Source organism: Macrobrachium rosenbergii, chromosome 16 (assembly GCF_040412425.1).
Source record: "Macrobrachium rosenbergii isolate ZJJX-2024 chromosome 16, ASM4041242v1, whole genome shotgun sequence".
NCBI classification, from domain to species: domain Eukaryota; kingdom Metazoa; phylum Arthropoda; class Malacostraca; order Decapoda; family Palaemonidae; genus Macrobrachium; species Macrobrachium rosenbergii.
In genome coordinates, this window is record NC_089756.1 from 10,138,726 (window position 1) to 10,160,070 (window position 21,345).

A 21,345-nucleotide genomic window follows, 5' to 3' on the forward strand; every position below is an offset into this window, starting at 1 on the left:
ACAGGGACCTATACTGGCAAAAAAACTTATCTAAACCAACCATCAGTCTTATTTGGTCCCCAAGAATTAAGGAAAGTTGTTCTCTTTGAAGTATAAGAATAGTGATAATAAGCGTAAAAATTCTTTCTGGTTTAGGGATGCATACGTGAAAGTGAGGTTGGTCTACCGGCTTAACGTACCGTAATGCAGACTTTCGGAATCAGTTTTGACGTTAATCTAATTCCATTTGGGATTAATCATGACGTTTTAAGTGTCTGTCATGACTGGTCAAGATTTGAAGGGTGATATTAAACGAAGTTCGAGTAATATTATAATGGTATGTGTGTGTGTAATTAGTACGAAGACAATTTTGCAAACGTATATTTTTGTTAACTTTAAATGCTCAGACCTGCTAAATTTTTCCGGAAGTTTGACACTAACGCAAGGAAAATTGGCCTGCAAGGTGGTTAATCGTTAGGACTCAGAGGGTCGTGATGTGCATTATGTGGACGAAATCCTATGTGCACGGAAGCATTATGACCGACAGATATCGGATTGCGTAGACTTAACGGAACGGGAAAGAGGCTTTACGGGGGACAAGCTTTTGGGGGAACAATAACATATACTGTACGTTGATGTTACGTAAGCTTGTTTTGGCTTGGTTTTGTAGTTCCCGAGTCTCTGATGTTTTTTCTATCGTCAGTAATCAAATTTTTAAAATGCTGCCTCGTTCAGATACGGACGGTTTTGTTGCCAGTTTTTGGAACTGAAGTTGACACACGGGAATATATTTTGCCGAAGTTTCGTCGGTAAAGGCAAAATATTATATTGAAATTAACGCGGTTTTGATATATTTATTTTTGTGCGCTTGTGTTACTGACGAAAATATTGTAGTAACAAGTTTTCATCGTACTTACTTTTACACAAATAAAACGCAATAGTTTTCTTAACCGACCTCGTTGACTGACTCTTTCAAATGAACACCATATTCTTTGGAAGCTTGAATTTCTGTGGGCTGGTTCCATATGAATCGGGGTTTGTCTTCCGAATAATAATAATAATAATAATAATAATAATAATAATAATAATAATAATAATAATAATAATAATAATAATCATAATATTATTATTATTATTATTATTATTATTATTATTATTATTATTATTATTATTATTATTATTATTATTATTATTATTATTATTATTATTATTATTATTATTAGTTTCCTAAGGAATCTAATATTTCAGGATATTAGTGTGCAGTGTATTCAAGAAAGTGACATGACTACATATTTGCATCTTGTAGTTGTTCAGTATTGTTTAATTGGTTTTGCCTGTACATTATGTGTTAAGTACATCTTTGTGTCGGTTGTTTGAAAACTTTTCAAGGAATATCTAAATCAAATGAATAGTCTCGTGTGTCGAGTAAGTCAGTTTTCGTTATGGAAAGTGTTCATTAGGTTGTAAGTGATTATCCAGTTCAGTTGACACAAATTTGATAGACCTTTAAAGTTCTTCGTGCTATAGATTTGTTTAGTATTGTTGTTGTTTCTCAGTCTTTGTTTTGCTACCCTTGAATTTTGACGGCTGTGACTAATGTCTTCAATATTGTTTATATAGTATCTTTTAATACATTCAAGGATCCAAGGACATTTTATCTATAAAATATCTATTGCTATCCATGTCTAAATAATATCTTTTACTATAAATGGTGCTACAGTCTCTATGGTCATAATTTTTCAGTAGCTCAAGGATGTGAAATTGAACTTGAAGGGGATTTATTAATCCCACTTTGATCTTTGCAGGCAGCGCAAATCCTCCCTTACAGAGACAAGCTCAGCATCAAGAGAAGAAGACAGGAGGTGCTGTTCGTAATCCCCCCATCAGCAAGAATGTTCTGCAAAACAGCAGTAGACAGCAGGGCGATGGACAAAGTGCGGCTGCTGCTGCTGTTTCTTCTGCAGCAGGCTCTCCTCCTCGATCAATCTTGAAGGGTCCTGTCATTGCTGGAAGAGCAGGGCCGCCGAAAAATCAGGGTAACTTTTATTAGTTTGCTGGAATTACTCCCCCTGTTTTAGAGAGAGAGAGAGAGAGAGAGAGAGAGAGAGAGAGAGAGAGAGAGACTCTTCTGTTGATTACTTATTCTTTCCTAAATAACAAAATTTAAGATTGCCTTTTTTCTGAATTAACAAAATTTAAAATTATGTTAATGAAATGTTAACTAAAAAAATTATTAGTTTAGTTGATTGTGGAATGAATGTAGTTTGCTTACTCGACACACAGTCACATGATTTATTCATCATGATAATGCAGTAGTAAAATCTCCCACTCCAATAAAGGTTAACTTTCACAAATAAGCAATTGCCTTGTCATTAGTTGTAGACGAAGTGACGTCGCATTCCTTTCTGTTATAGCGTGAGGGGTAGTTCCAATTGATTTATTGACGGGGTGGCAGCATATCTGAGATGTTTGAGAGGTCGTCAGTAGTGGCAGAGGAACCATGGTGGCTCTTGGTGAAAGTGAAAGCTCTTTGAAATTGGTTGGGAACATGGATGGAAGACAAGGTAGTGCATGACTGGGAGATTTTTGAATCGAGAAACTTTAAAGTCGCACTAATTATACCCAATACTCACTCTAATCTCTCAGTGTTACTTGATTAAGATAAAATTAATAGATTCTAGAGCAAGTTTTTGATGAGCACCTCTCGGGTTGGAGAGAAATTTTCTAAAAATGTTGAAATTTTTTTACATGCATATGGATTATTGTGTATCATATGTATGAATTGTTTAGTAAATCCCATGTTATATGTTATACATGAGAGTTTTTATGGTAAGTGCTCATTAATGTTGTTAAGTGGCTGGCAAAAAAAAAATAAAAAGTAAATCTTACACCTTAGGGATAGGTATTGCAAGTACCATATTCACACATTTTGTATGTGTTGAGAAATACTGGCAAGTAGAAAAATTACCAAATTTATATTTTCCAGGTGTTGATAGATTGGCTCTAACACAAACAAAAGAGTCGAAAAATATCCGCTTTGAGTTTGAGACGGAGGGAATGGAATTTCATTCATCTGAAGAAGATTTTGAAGAAGAATTGGATGAAGAAGAATTGGAAGAGGAGGAGGAATATGAGGATGAAGAGGAAGAGTATGACAGTGAAGCAGAAGACCCCGTAAGTATGGTTTGAATGGATATTTTTACAATACTTAACTGTTCATATCCTCTGTAACAGTAAGACCTTAGGAAGATTTAATTTCAAACAGTGTTTTCTTGCTTCTTGTATTTCAGGAAGAAGAGGCTATGCTGAGGGCCGGTGGTTATGTTGATGATGACAGTGAATTAGGGGGTTTGGTTCTTAATGATGCCTCAGATCTATTGCCTTCTGGTGCTGGCCAACAAGGAAAAGCACCAAAGATATCCAACATCAATCCCATGAAACCAGATGATATTAAACCTAAGCCAACCACTCCAGCAAAGCCAAAGGATATCCCTATAGATGGCTTGAAGAAGCAAAATGAAAATACTTCAGGTCAAAGTCAGATAGCTGATAAGACACCTGTGAGGCCAAAATCAGCTGTGAATCCACAACCAACAGGTAAACAACAGGTCAACCAGGCACCTCAAGTCATAACAAACAAAGGGGATGCTGCTAAAAGGAGTACAGAAGTCAGAGTGCCAGAAGAAAGAAAGCTGGAGTTGGAAGGGACTCCCAAGAACAGGAAAGTCAATCCCCTTGATCGTGTGGTTGCCAAACTGGGTGGGAAGACAGAGAAAAATAATCAGGTTAAGGAAAACACTGCACCTGCAGCTCCAGCAGTAACAAAAAATCTTGAAGTTAATTTAACGGAACTGATGAAACAAGATTTGAGTGAGGTAGGTGCTATCTGCATTATGTCAGCTTGGATTTTATTGGAAGGTAAACATATAAAATACTGTATTCACAAAATATTTCTTTGGTTACACAAAAATGTATTTTGTATTTGCTGAAAGGCCTTCAGAGTAGTGATGCAATAGAAATAGCAGAATTATTTGTCTGGCCCAGAGCCCTTCTGTCCCTCCTGTTTTCAAAGGAAAGCAAACTTACTACAGTGAACCCCCCGTATTCACGGGGGATGCGTCCCCCCCCCCGCGAATAGGTCAAATCTGTGAATGCTTAAAACCCCTCTAAAAACACTTAGAACTGCCCATTTTGATAGCTTAAACCAAGAAAAACCCTGTAAAAATGCTTATACCTGAGTATTTTAATAGTTTTATCACAAAAAGTGCATTTATTCATGAAAATTATATGAAAATACAGTAATTAGTGAATATTTCTCAGTGAAAAATACCGCGAATGGGCAAATTTTCCGCGAATGATGACCAGATGTGTTCCACAGAGAAACCCGCGAATGCGTGAGTCCGCGAACCATGAGAACGCGAATATGGGGGTTTTACTGTACTTTAGTTGAGAGCCCTAAATAACTTGATTCTTCTCTGTGTAGCTTTTGCCAGTACTGCAGTGCAAATCATAATTATGATATGCTCTCATCCTCCTCATTATCACTAAGGAGCCCATTTTTAGTACTAAAACCTTATAGGTGAGATTATTAGGGAGTAAGCTTTGGTAGATTTGGGATTTATATAAGCCATCAAGAATCCTTATCCTTTTAATCTCAGGCAACTATGCAGATTTAATAATTTTCTGGAAAGTAATGTCCTTTTTCATAGACTTCTTATATGAGTAAATTTTGATCTACATAGTCTCCAACACATGGATCACACGTTTTACACCTTTTCATTAATAAATTATTTCATCATCCCTGGAAAGAATGTTCTAGAATTGGCCAGTTGTTTTCTCCTTGCATGATTCTATATGCAGATGAGTACTAGTTTTCCAGACCCAGGTCTAGTCAGTCCTTTTGGTTCTTATGTAGAATATTCTTTGAATCCTAAGGTTGTTGAGTGTGATCACATGCTTTGTTACATTTGGGCAATCTCTGGCCCTCAAGGACAACAACTGGTGTACAAGTTCTTCCATGGAAGTTTTTATGTGGAGAATATTGGTATTGCTTACAGCACGGGTGCTAAACTACTTGCCATGTTTTGCCTGATGTGGAGAATGCTTTTGGTTCATGCAATTCTAGTGTTAAATTTTTCAAGATACAAAATTTCAACATAATGAGGAAAGCATTACTGTATTGTCACTAGAAAAAATTTTTTTTTTTGAAGCACACGTGGATGTGGTTAGCTGACAGGTTTGACATGAGCCATGAACTTCATTACCTTAGAGGAACTGCTTGTCATGAATTTAAAAAAAATATAGAGGAACCTTTGCAACATACTATTTGGAAAAGTTTGACTTGAAGTAAGTTGAAAACTCTCGAAATTATTTAGCCAATTTTCTTGTGTATTTATTGTATTACAGTATGTTGTATGTTTAGTATTAAATAATTTCTACCAAAGCTAAGTAAAAAATCTTAATACAGAGGCTGGACCCCTGCTGTTGGAATGGAGAAGCATTATACTTGTATTAATGGTATAATTTAAATATGATTGGGTTTGCCTTCCTGTTTGACATTTATCTTTTGACTGACCCAGCTTTTGAAATAGGAGGAAAATTTCCATGCCTGATGGGTGAAATGAGGAAACTTAATAGCTTTTATTCACAAAATGTCATTTAAATAATTTTTGGACAATTCTTTCCCAGTTGCAATTTCTTTGTTTGTGACTTTGGATGTGGCAGTGTTAGTAGGATCAGTGACTAATAAAGTGACTGATCCTACTAACACTGCCACACTTTATTAGTCACAGGGTACTAATGTAAAAAGTTTTACTAAACAGTAATGACATGATCATTGACTTCCACACTGTCTAAATTCATTTTGATAATTATTCTCTTGTAAACAGGTGAGGGCTGTCTTTGTTTGGAGGACCCTCTTTCTATCTTTGATTTACCACTTCTTTGTCTTTGAATGCCTTATGCCTTGCATGATCATGTTGATTGTGTTATAATTGAAACTGCAAAAATGCTGTAAATGATTTAATGATATCTCATAATATGGTTTTTTTCAGTTAGTAGAAATTGGTTACTTAATCTGTTTCAACTTTGTTATAATGAGAAACATTCAATAGAAGATGGAAGGCTAAAAAGGCATACCATTATTGGTACATCATGTTATATACAGTGATAGTGATGGATTTCTAATATTTCATTACATACAGATCAGAATTGAAAACTTTGAAGGGTAACACTTTTAACATAAACTGAAAGCATTAAAAAATTTAAAAATAGATTATAAATAGAATTTATTCTTCAAAGGATGAAGAAAGTTTGGAGAATGAAAAGTCATCACCTATAGACAATCCCACCTCAGATCTACCTGATCAGCAGATTAAGGTAAACACAATGTATGGTAAGCTGCAGGCTGTAGAGTAGAATAGATTGCCTCAGATAATGGAATAAGTAAATATATACTCGTACAACAACAAAAACCTGTGAGTAACAAGTTAAAAACTATCCAGCAGCAAATATTTCTATGGCTGGCATCAGTCGAGTAACCTCATAAAGGGGTTAAGAAATTGGTGTCAGAACTGGATGTAATACATGAATGCATGGTTAACATTTGTGTACATAATCCCATTTGCTCTCTATGATGTTTGCCTTAGTGTACTTTTATTTTACTCAAGTTCATCATAACTCTTCCTGTATAATGAATAGTTGCATTCTTATCAAGCAATTATGTAGCAATGCTGTTACACACACACACTGGTTTGCCAGCTCATTTTGCAAAGTAGCTTCCAAATGGCATAAACCATACACCTGTTAATGAAAGACCAACAACTTAGTAGGTACATCTCTTAAAGTTAAACAAAAAATATTAGAAATGTATACTGGTAATAAAACTAACTACAGTAATTTAACTCATATGAAGATAGAAAAGATGAATACTGTACTCTTTTTACAGAATGTAGACTGAGTTTCTAGGTTCACAGAAACGTTGAATTGGTATTCAGCCTTGATTTCAATATACTTGCACTTAAATTATAAGATTATAGTCAGAATACAATAAAAAAGGGTTTTGACTGGAAATGAGTTACTTGTGCAGTTTTTTATATCTTTTGTTTTATACTGTACAAGGAAATGAAAAAGTTACGGGAGGAAGAGGAAAAGAGACTACGTACTGAGCTAGAGCAAAGCGTGAAACTTCTTCAAGAGCAGCTTAATAAAGAGTATGAAGGTCTACGTGACAAGCTCAGGTTAGTTTTACCTTAGACCATGAGAATGAAGTATTGCTCTCAAACTAAGCCTAGTATTCAACCAACATCTTTCATGTATTTGTCTCTTCATATTCATTTTTTAAATGTAACTCTTAGCCCATCCTTGATTCTGATATTTTTCCTTTTTATTTAATTATATAACAATTCTGAAAGTTCCAAGTCTTGGGCTTTACTCTTAAATTGACTTTTACTGTGTAACTTTTATCAGGTTGTAATTTGTATCAGGTAGTCATCAAGAGTTACTTTGTCCATTTCATAATATTTTAAAGGATGCTTTGATACTAACCTTTAGGTTATTGGCTTATAAGCACTGATCTGTGCTGGAGCAGAGTCAGCCAGTATTGTATTGTACTATTTTTATAGAATCTGAAATGTTAAGTGTTTCCATTTTTGGCCCTTTCTCAAGGGTTTTAGTATTGCAATTGTGTGAAGTGAGAGAGGAATTTTACTGCTTTAACTAAACATTAACATCATTGTTATGTATTTTATTTGCGAAAGATGAGTTATTGCATGCATTTCCACACACTAAACAAACCATTCCTTTTATGGTCTTTTTATTTAAGCATTTCTTTTATTGGTTTACACAGTCTCATGGTACCTATTTCCCATTATATTACTGAAATGTGTTACAAATGTACAGTAATAGCTGTTGTATAAGAATATTGCATTTTTGATCCTTAGAGAATGCCACTCTTTTATAAATACTTTAATTGATTTTGCCTCAGGGTTAAATGATTCAGTAAAAGAAATAGGTGATGTACATGTTCACAATAAATGTTGTGTATATATTTTTATATTTTTTGAAAATGTTAACAGGAAGGAACATGAAAGTGCAATTCAGAAGCTTCAGGACCAAGAAAAAGAGAAACTTGAAGCTGCAAGGAAACAGATAATAAGCAAGAATGATGAGGAAATTAAAAAAGTTAGAATTTCATTTGAGAAGGAACTTTCAGATAAGAGAAGTAATGTTATGAAGGATTTAGAAGAGAAGCATAATAAGGAAACAGAGAGCATGAAACTTGCATTTGTGAAAGAAATGCAACAAATGAAAGAAAAGTTGCAAAAGGAACATGAAGAGGTAAGATTAATTATTGGAATCCTGTGAACCACCATATTGATTATAAATAGTAAAAAAGATTCTGAAGATTTATATGAAAATTAGATTCAGAAATATATTGCTTTTCCTTTTTTGAGCATTTCTTGACCCTCCCTTTGCAACTGAAGTTTTATATGTTTTTATGTTGTAATGGTTGGATATGATTATTATTATTATTGTTTTGATCAGTTTTTTCATAAATCAGTTTCTGGGTATTTTTTTTTGGTTATGATGTGTGAAAAATATGATAAATAGCTAAATTTTCTTGTACCTAATCATCAAATAATGTATAAATAACATATAATGTGACCACTTTTTCTTATGTTGTACGGTAAGTTACCTTCATTGCTTTGGTGTGGTTGCTGACTTTAAATTGGACCACAAGAAAATGACTAATGACTGTTTATATTTTTATTTTCGTTGCAGCTTGATCCCAGTCTATGAATAATGTACAGAAATTTTTTAATCTTTCAAACTTTTTCTTTTTCTTTGTGCTAACATGTTTAAAATCTTTTACAGGAAATGCAAGAACTACAAGCAGAGCTGAAATCTTTGTATGATAAAGAAAAAGAAGCTGCACAACATGCAGCATTAACAAGGTACAGTGCTGTATTTAGAATTAATATAGAGTATTTTTGAGGTGAAACTTACCCTCTATCATTTAGCTTTATCTGTGACTACTTAGGCGCGAGTTCGGCAAGTGTTAAAATTGAAACGATTGTTAATGAACACTCCCAAAAGTCACTCCCCAACCTTTTGTAGGGTGGGGGTAAGACAGTGAATGTTTTGGTTATTCATTATACTCTTGTTGATAAACAGGATGTCTGTGTAGACAAGTGCTCTGAAGTTGTTTTTTCACGGTTTTCAAATTGGTTTGTCTAGACTGTGTTTGTTGTTTCACTATAGATTCTTCTTCTCAATCTTCCCAGTCAAAATCTATTAGATTTTGAAAGTTAAGCAGTAGCAAGACCAGATTGGTTTCTTTGTAGTACGATACACATGAATTATGCATTGATCATTGTGGGGTAACTTGTGATTCTGACAACCGTTGTGATAGTTGCAGGGAATGGTCTTTTGCACAAGATAGAGAAGATGGTAAAGTATTGTATTAGAAGAGAGAAGGAGAGACTTAGAAAGAATGTGAAGAGAACAGCTAGTCTTGCATCTAAGTCTTCCTTAGAATTAACTTTTGATCAAGAGATAGATAAGTCTTGATTCTTCTTCTCTAGTAGATTCACATCCTTCCACACCCACTAAGTCAGCTCAGGGAATAGGTTAGATTTAGTGCAGTCTGACATTGATTCTGTAAAATCTAGGATTGAATTTTTATGTAACAAATTTGAATCTTTTGCATCTAATGTATCTAGTGCATTGGCAGGGACAGTGTCCTCTCGTTCCATTGGCAACTCTGCGGACGCAACCTTGCCTGTCCCATTAGCTCCACCTGCCAACACGCCTGGTAGTCCTGGGGTTCTCAAATGAGGACTTAACATCCCAGGATGTTCATGGACTGTGCCCTCTGTCTACTACCTCTGCTTCTCAGTCCTCGGTGGACGAATGCAGATTGCGTTCACCTAAAGACATTCATAGTAGGGTGAAAAGGTCTAGGCCTTTGCTTTTAAATTCTTTGTCCCAAGGTTATTATAGTGATTATTCTGAACCAGGTAATCGATTGCGTTTGGCAGCGAACGATACCACTGCGCCTGCATCTGCCTCAAGGAGTCCGGAGTCCTTAGTTTAGGCATTCAGGTAATAAGCGTTCGCTCCTAGAATCCCTTTCTGTTGACGATAATCCGAGTTTTGATTTCATCAAGGCCGCAGGTATGACTGCTTCCGAGGCTTTTGTTGCTGTCTTTCTTAAGCAAAGACTAAGTCTGCGTGAGCTTCCACATGCGTCTTCTTTGTCGAGGCCACGCCAGGCATATCCTAGGTCACATGCCGCCTCAGCTAGTCTGCACGCCGCCTCATCGAGTCTGCATGCTGCCTCATCCAGTCCAAGGGAAAAGTCAGCGAATCTTCAAGAGACAGTGGGCTGTAGAGCCTCTTCAGGGCTGCTGTTAGTGTCAGTGATGCATGAGACATTGAATAGTAAGAGGAGTGAGGAGGTAAGTGCGAGTGAATGAGTTCTTAGCGGCATCAAAGTGACAGGTCGCGCTTCTCCTGAGCTGGAAGGTAAGTCACCATGGTTAAAGGGTTCTCGCCCTCCTGTGTCAGCTGGATTTTCTCCGTTGGATCTTGAGAGAGACCATTCTCGGTTCAAGTATTTACCGTAGTGGATTAGTAGAATTTTAGTGCCGGGTCTTACAAGACCATCTGGTTCTGAGGCTTCTTTGGTTGTCACAGATGAGGAAGACTTGTTTATTAGGCCCAGCTCTTCTTCTCAGTGTTCTCCTTCTCCTACTTTACCCTCAGATAAGGAAGAGGAACACTTAGAATCAGTCACCGCAGGTTTTAAGGAACTGGTTTAGTTGTGTTTGGACAAATATCCACAAGTCTTTTCAGTGGAGCATTCTAATACTGCTCTTGATGTGATAGGGGAGCTATCCCATGTCATGAGCAACCTTAAAGTTCGAAGAAGAGAGCAGCTTTACTCTCTGCTGGTTCCTTCAGTCTCCCCCCCTTAGTAAACTGTCTTTAATTTCAGCACATCCTTTTGGGAAGATTATTGAAAAAAAATTGTCTGCTTCTATAGCCTTGGAGACTGAGAAGACAGAGAATAGGTCTTTTATCCATCAGTCCCAAGCTTTTAAAGGGAAGTCTCCGGCATCTTCCTCTTCTTCTTTTAAATGTCCTTCGGGCAATGCTACCTCCTTTACTAGGTCTTCCTTTCCTAGTGCTGGAAGAAGGAAGTATCCTTTCGCCAGCAAAGTTCCAAATCCCGTTCTGCTAGGGGAGGGAAGTTCATCTCCTCTTCTTATAACAAGAATCCGAAGTGTAATAAAGAATAGCTTCTGGAGCCCTTAGGTACCTGTGGGGGCCAGGTTAGGCCTCTTCACTCAAGTGTGGGAATGCTTAGTAGTAGACGCTTGGGTAGCGAAAGTACTTTTGGAAGGCTATTGCATTCCTTTCAGGAGTTCGCCTCGTCCATCAAACTAGCCCATAGCCTTTCGGTCTTACAGAAACAACCCAGAGAAGAGAAGGGTCTTGGGTCAAGAAGTCTCTTCTCTTTTAGAGAAGGTAGCTATAGAGAAAATACAGGCTATTTTGCCAGGTTTTTACAACAGGCTATTCCTAGTTCCAAAGGCAATAGGAAGTTGGAGGCCTGTCTTGGATGTATCCAAGCTCATGGAGAAAGAGGTTTGGATGTTTAAGGTTTGATATGAAAGACATACTTTCATGTCCCCATTTACCAACGTTCAAGAAAGTTCTTATGCTTTTTCTTTGGGGGAAAGACTTACCAATTTCGAGCTCTTTGTTTTGGACCAAGTTCTGCACACCTCAGGTTTTTGCCAGGGTCTTATCCCCCTTCATGAAATGGTCTCGCTTACTAGGAGTAAAGATACTCCTATACCTGATACACGTAGTGATGTCTTCACTGGAACCATATCAAAGAGTGACCTGCCTGGGCATGGTGATAGATTCTGTTCTTTTCAAGGTTTTTCCTACAAGTGCTCGAGTAGACAATCTCTTGTCAGTTGCAAGCGAATTCACCTCCTCAGGAAGCATGCCAGCCAAATGTTGGCTGTCTCTGTTTGGTCACATGTCTTCTCTGGAGAAGTTAGTCCTAGGTGCTTGACTACAGATGAGACTGTTTCAGTTGCACTTGAGGAAGCACTGGCACACAGAGAGTCACAGCCAATCCACAAGTTAGTGCCCTGGAACCCAGATCTCTTCTCTCACCTTGGTTGATGGATGTCCGAAGAGATACTGCTTGCAGGGCAGTCTCTAGAGTCCCCAAGCCCAGACCTGTCACTGTATTCAGACACCTTGGACAAAGGCTGAGATTATAGTTATGGGGAATCAGATCGCTTGCAGAGTATGGTCGCCAGTTGAAATAAATCTGCACATAAACTGCAAGGGGTTGTTGGCTATCCAGAAGGGGCTGCAGAAGCTGGAAAGTTTAATGACGAACAAAGTAATTTCTTTCTTGTCGGACAACTCAGCATCTCTGTCTTACCTAAGAATACAAGGGGGCATGAAGCCAGAGACTAGTAGCCATTACCATGGATTTACTCCTCTGTATGGAGGAGAGGAACATTGTCTTAATGCCCCAGTGTGTACCCGGTCAATTGAATGTTCTGGCGGTGCTAAGTCATCTAGGACAGATACTCTCCCACAAATGGACGTTAAACCCAACTGTGTGCGATGTAATTTGGAAAGAGTTTGGCTAACCTCCCATCGATCTCTTTGCAAAGAAGATGAATCATCGTCTCCAGTTATACATCTCGCCAGTTCTGGACCCTCAAGCCTGGGCAGTAGACGCTATGGCTTTAGACTGGGCAAACCTATTCGTATATGCTTTCCCTCCATTTCTGCTATTGAAGGAAGTGCTCAAGAAACTGGGGAATCCTGGAACAACACCAATATGATTCTAATTGTGCCTTGGTGTCCGAGGCATTGGTTCACAGAAGCTAGAAATGTCGATAGAAGTTCCCAGAGAGTTACCTTTTTTGGACAAATCTACTTTGACAGACAGGGACAGGGAGGCTGCATGGAAATATCAACATGCTTTGTCTGACTGCTTAGCAACTGTTGACAAGCTCCACAAAGCTAAAGGCTTTTCAAAGTCATCTAGGGACTGTATCCTCACTGCAAGAAGAAAATCCACTAATATATTATATCATGGGTGCAAGTCCAGGGCTTTTCATGTCTTCGCACCAGCATTGATAATGTAATTAATTTTTTGCGATTCTTAGGATGTGCTAAAGGTTTGTCTGTTACCTCCATCAAAGGCTATAAATCCATGCTGGCTTCTGTTTTAAGGCATACTGGATTGAATATTTCAAAGGATGTTGACTTGCGTGAAGCTGTTCACTCATGTTAACTGGAAGCGCTGAAGGTTCTTCAGAAACCTCTTTTATGTTGTCTTTCGACACCTTAGAGGCCTTCCTTTTCAGCCCCGGAGAGAGGCTTCTCTCAAGTCTCTTTCTTTGAAAACCCTCTTTCTGGTGGCCTTGGCTTCAGCCAAAAGAATAAGTGAATTGCAAGCGATATCATCGTTAGTAGGGTTTTCACGTACTGGAGCAGAATTATCTTTTCTGGATTCCTTTCGTGCCAAGAATGATGTTAAGGTCAAAGCTCTTCCTAGAGTTTTCTCTATCCCTTTCTTAGAAACTCTAACTCCTGAAGAAGGAGAGCTGGTTTTATGCCCTGTTCGGGCCCTGAAGCATTATTATACGTCCTGTCTTAAACCTGCAAGGAAGCAGGGTAGGAACCTATTTTGTTAGGTCAGGAAGCCTGAGTTTCCTATGTCTAAGAATGCAATGGCTTTCTTGATTATGTAAGTCCTTAATTATGGAGGCACACCATGCAGTCTCTCCAGAGGTTTGTTCCCTTTTGGAGGTGAAACCACATGACGTCAGAGCAGCGGCTACCTCCATTAGTTTTCACCAGCACCTCTCTCTCTCTCTAGACCGTCTAGTCTTGGCTGCACAGTGGAGGTGGTGTAGCTCTGTATTCACTTCCAGCTACTTGAGGGACGAAGAGATCCAGTATGAAGACTGCCATATGCTAGCACCTCTGGTTTTGGCAGGGGAGATTATCTCCTAGTCTTCCCTTTATATCAAGAACAGATAAGGTTCTCTCTAGTTATCTGCTTCGTGGTAAATTGGAACTGCATGTGATGGGTTTGTACATGGTAGTTTGCTCCAGTTTATTTATTTGGATCATTTTGTATTGAGTTTGTACATGGTAGCTTGCTCCAGATTATTTATTTGGATCATTTTGTATACTAGTCCTTGCTTTGTTTGTTCTTGGATGAGGGCAAACAAAGTCTTTTTTGTAGAGTAAATTATGTTTTTATGTTGCAGAGCCATTGCTCCTCATTAGAGAAAGCTACCCTGAGCTGATTAAGTGCCACTTTTCTTCCAATTTGGGCTTGTTGTTTTTGGGTATGAGGTGCCACAGCAACTCAATTAGGGAGGTGGTAACTCTTGAGGGATCATAGTTTAGTTGTGGTTGTAGCTCCTGTTATCTCTGCAGGCCTGAGGCACAGGGTCCAATAAATTGCCATTCTGCATTGCACATCATCAGCCAATGGCCACATGTGGGGCTCACGTTCCACCTCCCAAGATAGTGGACCTTGCTTGATGAAGATCATTATCCAACAAGTACTTGCCATGGGAACATATTCATCAGGTATCCAGCAATGAGTGTATTTATAATGATATCTGATAATTCGGTTAAAGGGAATCTCTTGCCCGCCTCCAGCACACAATGTTGGAATCAGCTAAATGATAAAGGATAAGCTTCACCTTAAAAATAATGATTTTTTTTATAAAATCAATTTTTTAGGTACTTAACCTCTATCATTGAAACCCTCCTTCCTCCCCTCTTGAGAGAATAAGAATAGAATGAGCATCTGAAACATTCGCTGTCTTACCCCCACCCTACAAAGGGTGGGGGAGTAACTGTTTGGAGTGTTCATTAATGATTGTTTCAGTTTTAACACTTGTCGAACCCACGCCTAAGTAGTCACAGATAAAGCTAAATGATAGAGGGTAAGACCTAAAAAATTGATTTTATCATAAAAATCATTATACTGATCCAATTGCTACTCTCTTGTAGGTTGACTAGCATTGCCAAAAAGCTGTGTCCCACTTATGAATATTGAACGAGTTTGGATTTAGCTTTCATAGTTATGTTCTACAAAGTAATTATTTTACTCTGAATAGCATCAAGTGTTGTATATTATTATAAATAAGGGATTTACAGTTGAATAACTTTATATTTTCATTCTCACCAGAATCATACATGTTTTCTATATTCCATGAATATTATAATTATTTTGATTGACCCTTCACATTTTTGACAATTTTGACTTTCAGAAATAAAGCAGCTGCAGAAACAGCTATTTCAGACTTAGAGCGAAGTATGGGAGAAGTTCTTCGAGAAAGACAGGCAGACATCAAAAGAGAGCATAACAAACAACTTTCAATACTTAATGAAGAGTTGGAAAAGGAATTAGAATCCGCAGCTCGGCAAGCTAAAGAACAGGTATGAAATTTATTTCACATCTAATCATTTTATTTTATTTTAATTATTGTAGATGTTGGACAGAGGTTATGTTGTCTAAGTTTAGTTTGTTCTTAAGGTTTGCATGTTTTATTTCAACCTGTATTTTGACAATTAATATTTCAGAGATTGTGTTTTAATTTCAGGAAACTGCAGAGAAACAAAACCACATATCAAAACTTGCAAAGTTGAAACAGGAGCATGAAAAGAGCCTTCAGGAATTGCAGGAATGTCATAAGGAAGAGCTAGAATTAATTGAGGTTCAGCACAGAGAAAATATAGAGAAGTTGAAAGTAGATTTCAAAGAAGAATTAACAAATCAAAAGGTTCAATTAGAAAATAAGCTTACTGAACTGAAAATTGAATATGAACAGCAAATGATTTCATTTGGGAATGAACATTTAGAACGGATAGATAATGGGGAAGAGAGAGAGGCTGATGTTGGTAATACTGGCAGTGAATATAATGAAGAAGAGGAAGATTCACATGTAGACAAGGATGTTGTAAAAGGTAGTAGTGATAAATTTAGTAAAGAAGACCATAAATATGACCAGATACTGACTGAGTTACAAGAAAGAAGAAAGACACTTGAGCATGATTTGGAAGATCTTAAGTCTCAGGAGAATAAAGTAAGAGAGCTGAAGAAGAAAACTGTAATTCCCTCTACCTCTTGTTGCAGTGGACCAGTCTGTAATCATGAACTGAAATACAACAAGATGAAGGCAAAGTATGTAAACCTTGTGAGTCGTATCAAATCAGAAAAAGCCAAAAAATCTTTACAAAAGATGTCGGCTGACCGTGATATTCTTGCAAGTGATAAAACTACCACAGAAAGTAACACCAATGATTTTGATGGTGGCATGCAGTCAGAGGATGTATCCTCTAGTATCATGTCTAGTCCAAAACATTTACATCCACCTGGTGCCTATGCAAAAAGTGCCGAGAACTCTAGTGCTGATGAAGATATAAAAGCTGCTACTAAGGTTTTGGAAAAATATGGTAGACTGTCAGATTTAGGAAATGCAAGAAATATATCAAGGTCATCTGTGAACTTGAACATTAAGTCGCATTCTACAAGACCGCTGACAAACATGCCAAGGAAGGCTTGGATGGATGATGATCTTTTGGTTCATGGAAGAAGGGAGCTGATAAAAGCTGAAAAATTTTTAAAGTCTAGTCAGGTCAAGTTTCCTGGGAGGCTTGAGGAATTACAAGCAGAGGATATTCAGAGAGAAATCTTAAGGCAGAATGCTGGCTTTGAAGTTCACAGTGTTGAGGTAATCTTGTTGAAAATAATTTTATAATACTGTAGTCAGTTTATGTATGAAACTTTGAAACCTTTGATACTCTTTTAGCATTTAATGTTACGTAACAATACAGTATATAGAACTATGTAGTAAGTGTTTTAGTTATAACAAAACTGTCTTGTATGTTTGTATGTAATTAAAAGGTTGTTTCTTTTAGGGACGCTCTCGCAGGCTATCACTAGGACATGGAGGATCTCTAGCATCTGATACAGAGGAATCTGATGAAATTACTCATGATGCGCCTTCTTCCTCATCAGACTTTGGACTGGACCAGATATTAGGTAGCTTGTGTATATTCTCCTGGATTACCTATCTGAATAAATTCCATAATAGTGTAACTCATTGTAGGTACAGTATACCATTTAAGGAATAGGAAATTGCAGTAAGGATGATTTTCTTTGAAATTTAATGTGAGCTTTTTTAAAAGAATGTCAAGTCAGTCTGACTGATTAATACTACAGTTGTAAGAAGTTCAACCTGGATTTTGTAGCTCTGGATTACCAGTAGCAGGGAGTGCTAATTTGCTGAACTCTCTTATGGGATATGATTGCCGAGTAGCAAGAGGAGCCTTGCCATTTTAAGCACTCGCTGAGATTTGGTTGCTCGAGGAAGATTTCCAGAATGATATTACAGTACCATCAGTGTTATTCTTGATTAGGAAGTTTGTTTGAGAATAGGAAATTGTAGGAAATATGGAAAAATCTGAGTTTATGATAGTTCTGAGTAGATGGAAAAGTTAATGAAGGATGAGTGGCATTACTTGGGTAAGGAAAATAGAGTATTGATGTTTCTTTCAATGGGGTAGGTGTGGCCATGAGTTGAATTAAGAAAAAGAAGTATAATAAGAGGGAAAATCAGTGGCCTATGCAAAGGTGGTTGAAGAATGGAGGAAAGGGTGGAGCCCTTAAGTTAGCACAATGTTTGTGAATCCAAGAATATAATTTTGACATAAGTGTGCCATTACATTTTAATGGAATTTATGTTACTTGACGTTTATCTTTTACAGTTTTTGCTGAAGTTTCAAACCTTATTTTCTATTTCTACAGCTAAAATAAGTGCTACCAGTAAAATGTCAGCAGGCGACATTCAACGTAGCAAATCCTTGGGAGCAAAAACCCGACCAATAAGGTCAGCTAGTAGCTTGGAGAGAGGCCTGAATAAAATCTCAGAGCCTTTTCAAACTCAGTCAAAAGGTTCGTGATAGTATTTCTGTATACATGTATTTCTTTTTTTTGCTGATATATTTATTTCTAATGATACACTTGGTAAATTAGCATAATTAATGTGCCAAGCACGTGTGTGGTTTAGTACGTTTATATGGCATTGTTCATAAATATATGAGAAAGAGGAATACTATTTTAAATTGCCAGTCATCACTGCCTTCATTTTCCTGACATCTTTTTATAGTTTATTATTTTTTGTTATTCTTTTACATTTAGTGGTGTAAACTGACTTATCTAATTTTTTAACTCCATTCGTGACTGTTTTTTTAACCTGGCTATTGCCCTGAGTCACAGCATGATAACGTGTATTTCTGTGTGCATTTTTTTAAAATGGTTTGTTAGAGGTATCTGAGTTGAATATGAATAATCACAGTAGTGACTGTGATTAAAAAACTTTGTAAAAAAGGAATTGAATCATTGGTATGTCAGTTTGCATTCTTAACAAAGAAATAATATTAATAAAGGCACATGAAGAGTAAAACTAAATGATCGACAAAAACTAAAATATCTGTTGTATCTCTGTTCAGTGGGTAAGACATTGCATGCAAATTGTAGGTTGCCAGATTAATTATTAACTAGTACCACAGATATTATTTGCTGTTGAGTTGCAGAACATTATTTCAGCACATGAGGAAAATTAGGTCAGTGCCTGTATGAGTTTGAAAATAGAGCTGACCATAAAATGTACACAATTTATCATCTGGAATAAAATGACTGTACTGTACATTTATTTTTACCATGTGTAATCTCATACTTACTACACAGTAGCTATTACTGAATGTTCTTGATTGTATCTTAGGTCACAAAACTACTTTTCTGTCTGCCTCTTGCTTTTCATGTTCCCTTTGTTCTCTTCCCAGATAGATGTCCAGTTTAACTAACTTTATCTTTGCTTCAGTTTTCCTCCCCACATTTAAAAATGAAACCTATAGCGCAACCTTGTGAGAGTCCTTGTTAGCTTGAAGAGCTTAGCTCACCTGTCAAATCTATTCACTCTGCACTTTTAGGTTATTTAAATTGATATTTCCTCTTTATAATAGTAATTGAATGGAAAAGCTAACTGACATTGATTGTTTAATGCAACCTTTACAGGGTACAGCGCATTGTCAACGAGTGCTCCGTTAAGAATAGAAGATTTAAAAGTAGGATCAGTGCCTGATTTGGGGCCAGATACTGTTGACAGAATTGCAAGCATCAACAAGTACCTTCAACGTAGATGGACCAATTACTTTGGAGGTGAGTTTTAAAGTCCTTGGTTTGATATCCGAATGTTGAGAAAATTCCCACAAAATCCTATTTGCGCAAGAAAGAAATTTGTTTGTCATATGGTCAATAATTAATCTTTGTTGTATTTTACTTTATAATTAAGGAGGATGGAAATTTTATTGTGGTCACCTCCACATGTTCCAGCATCAAATAGTCATGTACACAATCAAGTTACCAAAGGGATTGGTCCTCATGGCTAGCGTTTGACTTTTCCATTTTATTTGTTTTCTTATTCCATATGGAGATGATTTTACTCTTTACAAGTCCTCTTCCTTTCCTCTTATGGATTCATTTTCTTGGTCATGTCAAATAACAAGAGTCCGAGTTGTGATTATTGATTAACTTTTGCTAGTTTTGTTGGTCCAGAAATACTTTCATACCTATTATTGTATGTGAAATACCTTCAAACCTGCTATTATATGCAACTTACACTGTCTAGTTTAACTTATGGAAGGTGAATTTTTTGTGCTTAATATTTTTTTTTGTAAACATTTAAATTTGTTAGTTTTAGATTTCAGTTGACCTTTAGTTTCTTATATTTAGGAGCATCTAAGAAGTTAATATTCAAATTCTCTAAGAATACCATATTAAGAACAATAAGTTGTGCTGACAGTGAGTTAACTGTACAGTTGGGGAAAAGATTCCTTTTACCCCTTGAGTTCATGAGACATTGTAAATGGCAACACTGCTTTTGTTTATGTAGTTAAGTAGTACACTAGTACTATTAGCTGCTTTTGTTTATGTAGTTAAAGAGTACACTAGTACTATTAGCTGATTGGTGCAGGCGTTTCCTTACCAGTTAACATATATTTACTTACGTATATCATAAAAACTAAAATATGTTGGTGAAAAGATTCACACAACATGAAAATGGGTTTATGAGTGTTTTTTCTCAGGATTAGATAAAACGCTTTAGAGGAGGGAAATTACGTAGAGTAATATCATCATGCATTGTCGTTTGCCTCCTAACCTGAGACTGACAAAGGAAGGAGGTAGAAATTGTTCAGAGGGAAGGGACGGTGAACTGTCTAATCAAACCATGCATGGCTTCGTTAACGATTTTTCTTGTAACTAATATCTTTAGAAGATACTACGGAATTCCCATTTTAAAAATAGATACTGTTGCTACAGTGACTGAAAATAAATATTGATGAAATTGCTACAAAATCACATTCATTGTCCACAACCCAGTTTTTTCACACACACACACACACACACAGAGAGAGAGAGAGAGAGAGAGAGAGAGAGAGAGAGAGAGAGAGAGAGAGAGAGAGAGAGAGAGAGAGAGAGAGAGAGAGAGAGAGAGAGAGAGATCATGTAATCACAAATATCTAGCGAATGTAATTGCTTCTTAATGACATCACAAATTTATTTTGCTAATCTATTTTCTTAAATGTGGCCAGCATTCTTTTATGATATTAATGAGTGAACAGCCAAGCCATGCCATTGCTCCAGCATTTACGAGGAAAACAAGTTCTTTCCTCATTACTCTCTTGGAAGCTTCGAGAACCACTGTCAGATAGCCATAGGCGTACGAGGTAAAGTTCATTTGGGTGGGCAACACCAAAATTGCCCGAATTTTAAACATCACAAATTTTTTCTTTCTTTCTTTCTTTTTTTAATCACCATATTTGTGAAACAAATACCAACAGCTGTTAAATTATGTACAGCAGGTACGAATTTGAAGAACTCTAGCAAAACTACGTAGCTATTATTCTATTCTTTATTCAGATTGTATACATGCATCCTCTTATGTATGGTTTCAAAGCGAAATTCACTCAAATAATATAATGCCGAAGCAACTTTTAAGACATTACACAACTTACAAAAGGAACATCCTATCAATATTTATTTTTTACATTATTTTTCACGAAAAAAGGCATGACTAGCAAGATCACCAACTATGTGAAAATATATACAAATCAGGCTTGGAGCAAATACATATGCTTTATATGAATTATAAAAATTAGAGTTATAATTACCTGTACTATTATCAGATTACAACTACAATTATAGTGAGGGAACATCTCAAACACAAATGT

At 36.7% G+C, this 21,345-nt stretch overlaps 1 protein-coding gene across 2 annotated transcripts in view; it reads left to right on the forward strand.

Moving 5' to 3' along the window:
* Positions 1-21,345, forward strand: part of LOC136847084 (centrosomal protein of 164 kDa-like) — an 85,868-nt gene that overhangs the window by 30,922 nt on the left and 33,601 nt on the right. The window contains exons 6-17 of one of the 2 annotated variants that reach the window (XM_067118370.1): positions 1,785-2,015; positions 2,966-3,153; positions 3,270-3,854; positions 6,280-6,357; positions 7,099-7,217; positions 8,055-8,316; positions 8,854-8,933; positions 15,321-15,489; positions 15,654-16,784; positions 16,972-17,095; positions 17,861-18,007; positions 19,130-19,273. In XM_067118370.1, coding sequence (XP_066974471.1) covers positions 1,785-2,015; positions 2,966-3,153; positions 3,270-3,854; positions 6,280-6,357; positions 7,099-7,217; positions 8,055-8,316; positions 8,854-8,933; positions 15,321-15,489; positions 15,654-16,784; positions 16,972-17,095; positions 17,861-18,007; positions 19,130-19,273 — 3,258 coding nt within the window. The remainder of the gene's footprint in view (positions 1-1,784; positions 2,016-2,965; positions 3,154-3,269; positions 3,855-6,279; positions 6,358-7,098; positions 7,218-8,054; positions 8,317-8,853; positions 8,934-15,320; positions 15,490-15,653; positions 16,785-16,971; positions 17,096-17,860; positions 18,008-19,129; positions 19,274-21,345) is intronic. The other variant, XM_067118371.1, reaches the window with a different exon arrangement.